At 50.0% G+C, this 5,312-nt stretch overlaps 1 protein-coding gene across 2 annotated transcripts; it reads left to right on the top strand.

Moving 5' to 3' along the window:
- Positions 1–2,985: 2,985 nt before the first annotated feature.
- Positions 2,986–4,737, top strand: CCL19 (chemokine (C-C motif) ligand 19). 2 transcript variants are annotated; one of them, XM_011980076.1, is made up of 4 exons: positions 2,986–3,216; positions 3,955–4,087; positions 4,274–4,367; positions 4,457–4,737. In XM_011980076.1, the coding sequence occupies exons 1-4, from the start codon at positions 3,168–3,170 to the stop codon at positions 4,475–4,477; spliced, it is 297 nt and encodes a 98-aa protein (XP_011835466.1). In that variant the 5' UTR covers positions 2,986–3,167; the 3' UTR covers positions 4,478–4,737. The 2 variants fall into 2 exon arrangements, with proteins under 2 accessions (XP_011835466.1, XP_011835465.1); XM_011980075.1 differs by having other exon boundaries at positions 3,009–3,216; positions 4,274–4,725.
- The last annotated feature ends 575 nt before the right edge of the window (positions 4,738–5,312 follow it).

Here is a 5,312-nt window from a genome sequence, read left to right as displayed (position 1 = left end):
TCCAGCCTGGGTGACAAGGGTGAAACTCCATCTCAAAAAAAAAAAAAAATTAGCCGGGGTGGTGTGTGCCTCTAATCCCAGCTACTCAGGTGGCTGAGGCAGGAGAATTGCTTGAACGTGGGAGGCAGAGGCTGCAGTGAGCTGAGATTGTGCCACTGCACTCCAGCCTGGGTGACATATTGAGATTCTGTGTCAAAAAAAAAAGAATAGAGATAGACCCGTGGAAGGGAGGCAACCCAAAAGGATCACTCTAGAGCAGTGGGCCTCAATCTGTAGACCACTTTGGGAGGTCAATGTGAGCCTTGGGATTCTCCTGCCTCAGCCTCCTGAGTAGCTGAGGAGTCAGGAGTTGAAATGGAGTTTCACCATGTTGGCCAGGTTGGTTTCAAACTCCTGTTCCAGATAAACAAAACTTATGAAGTTCATTAATAGTAGACCTGCCCATAAGAAAAGCTAAAGAGAGAAATAAAAAACAAAAAACAAACAAACAAAGAAATGCTAAAGGGAGACCTTCAGAATGAAACAAAAGAACAAAAAATAATAACTTACAGCCACACAAAGAAACAAAGATCTCTGATAAACATAATAACATAGCAGGCTGGGCACAGTGAACTTCTTGGATATGTATATTCATACTTTTCATCAGATTTCAGATGTTTTGTCATTATTTCTTCAATTTTTTTAATGCCCTATTCTCTCTATTCTCCTCCTAAGACTCCTGGGATGAGGTATACATTTGATGGTATCTCTGAGGCTCGTTTGGATCTCAAACTTTAGCATGTATCAGAGTCACCTGGAGGGTGTGTGAAAATGCAGTTTGCTCTACCCCATCCTCAGTCTCAGATGTGGTAAGTGGGAAGTAAAATCTAAGAATTCGTGTTTCTAACAAGCTCCCAAGTGATGCTGCTGCTGCTGCCCAAAGGCTACTCTTTGAGAACAACTGCCACAAGGGAAATTATTCACTGCCAGAACAGCAACAAGATGAAAGATTTGGGGAATTAATACCCCAGCCTCTCTCCTTCCACCACTGATCTCCTGTTGCTGCTTCCCATGGGCCAGCCCCAAACAGAAGCCAGAGAGCAGGAGACCCTGAGTAATGCTATCTGCAGAGGTCAGCCTTCCAGGGAGCAGAGCAGGGCCGTGAAGAGTGGAAAATGGATAGATTGGGTCAAACAGAATAACCAGAACCACCATGGACAGAGGAATGGATAGATCAATGGAAAGAGGGATGGATGGATGAATTAATGAAAGCCATGGTGGCTCACGCCTGTAATCCCAACAGTTTGGGAAGCAGAGGCGAGCAGATCATTTGAGGTCAGGAGTTCGAAACCAGCCTAGCCAATATGGTGAAACCTCACCTCTACTAAAAATACAAAAATTAGCCGGGCGTGGTGGTAGGTGCCTATAATCCCAGCTACTCAGGAGGCTGAGGCAGGAGAATGGCGTGAACCCGGGAGGCAGAGCTTGCAGTGAGCCAAGATCACGCCACTGCACTCCAGCCTGGGTGACAGAGGGAGACTCTGTCCCAAAAAAAAAAAGAAAGGACAAAAGAAGAACAATGCCTAACAGAACTTATTGTGCATCAGCCTCTAAGCTAAGGGCTTTTAAGGGCTTTACTCAGGGTACCTCATTTAATCCTGAGATGTAGATCTACCATTCCCATTTTACAAATAAGGACACTAAGACACAGAAACTGGAGAATTTTCATCTTGTCGCAGTTAGTAAGTGGTGGAATCTGAATCCCAAGCTAGGCGCTCTGTCTGCAGAGTCTCCCTCCTCTGCACCGTGTACTACCCGTGCTGTGCCATGACCAAGTGGCAGACAGGTGGTGTGGGGTGAAGGTAAAGAGTGTAAACCCTAGAGCACACCTGGGTCCAAATCATGCTCCAGTACTTACTAGTTGTGTGGCTTTGTGCTCTGAGCCTCATGTTCCTTATGGGTAAAATAAGAATAATAACGCGAAAATAAGAAAAACTACATCAATTATATTGTTTTGGGAAAGTTAAGCAAGGTAATAGTGGTAAAGTCCCTGACATAGAGCCTAGCACATAGCAAACAATCAAAAAATACCATTACTATTCTTATGATTAATGAATGGAAAGAAGCTAAGTCAGAAATTTAAGAGGGAAATGTTCCCCCTCCCTCTCCGCATCCAAGAGAGGGTCTAGGACTTGGGTGACGAAGGGTGAATGGGCGTTTCATATTTAGTTTCTCTTTTGAGGCCTTCTCTTCTGACCTTTCTCATAAGGGGGAAGTCACTTGTCCCCTCCTCCATCAGCCGATTCCTTGAAATTTTAAGATTTGTCTGAATATGAGCTGGCCAGCCCCTCTCCTTAGAAATCCCCTCTTGGTTCCCAGGACTGAGAAAAGGGGGAAAATGAAGGGGGCTATTCCAAGCCAGTCTCCCTCCAGCTGTTCCTTTGACCCAGGTGTTGGACATAGGAAAATGGTAAACGGAGGAAAGGGAGGGCTTGCTGAGCCCCAGAGGCCAGAGATGTGGGATGGGGGTCCTGGGTCTCTTCCCAAGGTACCTGGCCTTTCAGCTCTGCTTGCCCCAAGGGAAGGACTGGTTCCCATATGGTGGGACCTTGGAGGCCACCCCAGGCTCTCATGGTTGTCCTGAGGGTGCTAGGGAGCCTTCTTCACCATCAGCCTCCCAAGAAAGAAGCACCAGTGAGGACAAGGGATAAACCTAAGGAAAGGAGCCCCACCTTTGACCATCACTTCTGAACCCCAGCTCCATGATTGATGATGCAAATGCCACCGATGGGATGACAGAGCAATCCCTTTCTCTGGAGAAACAGTGCACAACCCCCTTTACTGGGCCAGACTGCAGACTTAAGTTCTCAGAGCAAGAGCCAAGGAAAGCAGAAGGAAAGGGCAACCGCAGTGGGGAAGAAGGAGGGGCAGAGTGAGATTCTGCCAGAAAGAGGGAGGTAACAGGGGAATCACAGAATGGGACATGAAGGGGAATTTCAGGCAGAGAAAGTGAAGCTCTGGCCATAAATAGGAGTCAGCTGCAGGACTCACATTCCCAGCCTCACATCATTCATACCTTGCATTTCACCCCTGCATCCCAGTCGCCCTGCAGCCTCGCACAGATCCTGCACACACCAAGACAGCTGGCACTTACATATTCGCCATTGGCCTGCCTCTGTTCACCCTCCATGGCCCTGCTACTGGCCCTCAGCCTGCTGGTTCTCTGGACCTCCCCAGGTAAGGCTGAAGGAGGAGTCAGGGTCAGGGGCAGTGAGGGGCTGGCAGTGGGTAATGTCTAGATCTCAGATTGCTTGGCACTGGACGTAAGGGACATGGTGAGTTCAGGCGAATGCTTAGGTCTGCATGTTTCGGTGAGCCTGGCGGGTCCCTGCATGTGTGCCTGTTAGTGTGGGTATCCCTGTGCCCCTGAATTCCAATGCGGGTGTGTCTCTTAGTACATCCTGGGGCCTATGGCTGTGGCTGTCTCTGCAAGCTCTATTTCCTGCTGCCTCCGTTTCCCAGGCAGAAGGAGATTTGCTTAAGGTAGGGAGAATGGCAGACACCAAGCCAAGGCTGATATTCAAAAATTTAGCAATTAATAAGGCTCCTAACACCAGCCTACCCCACCCCACACCCCTCCCACACTGTGACTTGCATTAACTCTTTACTTGCTGGATTGTCTTGGGAGAGAGGTTGGGGTGATCAGGGCAGCAGGAAGTCATTTGTGGGGCTCAGAGCAGTGGTTATTTGCAAAACAGTTTAGAAGTATGACAATATGTTTAGCAACCAGCAGAGCCAGAGCCATATTGGTGCATGCTGGTTAAATACCAGGTCTAACTCCTCCCCTACCCCATCACACACACACAAACACACACACACACATACACACACAGAGGTGTCCTTAATCCGAGCTAGGGCCATGGCCACGCCACCCTCAAGGGCCCTGTGTCCTGTCACCTTCTTTCCCCATCCCAGCCCCAACTCTGAGTGGCACCAATGATGCTGAAGACTGCTGCCTGTCTGTGACCCAGAAACCCATCCCGGGGTACATCGTGAGGAATTTCCGCTACCTTCTCATCAAGGATGGCTGCAGGGTGCCTGCTGTGGTGTGAGTGGTGGGGAGGGTGTCTAGCCTCATCTCCCTTTTTAGCCCCTGCTGAGACTCCCACCTTCTTATTCCCCTTCTCCATGCCAAGCCCAATCCCTTCAAGGAAATCCCTGAAACAGGTTCCCAGACATGGTCCCCAGATATGCTGGATTCTGGGGCTCCATTCTCTCTGACCTCTCACCCCAGGTTCACCACACTGAGGGGCCGCCAGCTCTGTGCACCCCCAGACCAGTCCTGGGTAGAACGCATCATCCAGAGACTGCAGAGGACCTCAACCAAGGCAAGCCTGGCCTCCCTGGCCCTGTATCCTCCCTCTGAGCTCCTGTCTAAGATTCCAGCCTGTGACCCTTCCTTTCCTGCCTCCTCTAGATGAAGCGCCGCAGCAGTTAACCCATGACAGCACCAGAGGGAGCCTGGAGTCCGAGTGAAGCGTTGTGAATTATTACCTAATCTGGGGAACCGAGGACCCGAAGGAAGCACCAGGCCTCCAGCTCCTCTGCACCAGACCTGACCAGCCAGGACAGGGCCTGGGGTGTGTGTGCGTGTGAGTGTAAGCAAGAGGGTGAGCGTGGTCAGAGTAAAGCTGCTCCACCCCCAGACTGCAATGCTACCAATAAAACCACCTGGTGTTTACAACTAATTGATCACAACCAGTTACAGATTTCTTTCTTTCTTCTCCACTCCCACTGCTTGACTAGCCTTAAAGAAAAAAAAAAAAAAAGCCACCTGGCACCCATAGATCTGTTTGCTGTCTGTTTGCTGTCTAGCCAGGAGGACAGGAATAGGAAGGGGGAGGTAGAATGGCAGTATCTATTTTCTCTTCTGTGGCCTAAGGGATCTCCTCGCTCACCTTCACTTAACAACCTGATGCTCTCAGGATCAGCCTCACTGCTTTCCATAGTTCAGCAACACTAAGCTTGGATCAGTTCCCTGAGTGAGCCAGTGTCTCATGCCTCCTAGTCTTTGCTCTCCAAAGCAGGTGTTCAAGCATCCAGGTGTCTGAGGGATCCGGTGTCACTCAGGGGAAGGGAGCTGTGGGGAATCAGCTCTCATGGCTGGGGCAGGTGGAGTGGGGCAAAGGACCCAGCTCTACTGCCTAGGGGGAAAATACCCATCCACCCACGCCCTTCCCTTGGTCTGGCACACTCTTCTCTCTCCTCTGCCCACCTGGCTTCCCATCTGGGTCCAGATGCCTCTTCATCCAGGGAGCCTTCCCTGACCCCAG

Source organism: Mandrillus leucophaeus, unplaced genomic scaffold (assembly GCF_000951045.1).
Source record: "Mandrillus leucophaeus isolate KB7577 unplaced genomic scaffold, Mleu.le_1.0 Scaffold208, whole genome shotgun sequence".
NCBI lineage: Eukaryota > Metazoa > Chordata > Mammalia > Primates > Cercopithecidae > Mandrillus > Mandrillus leucophaeus.
This window is presented reverse-complemented; position numbering and strand designations above follow the sequence as displayed.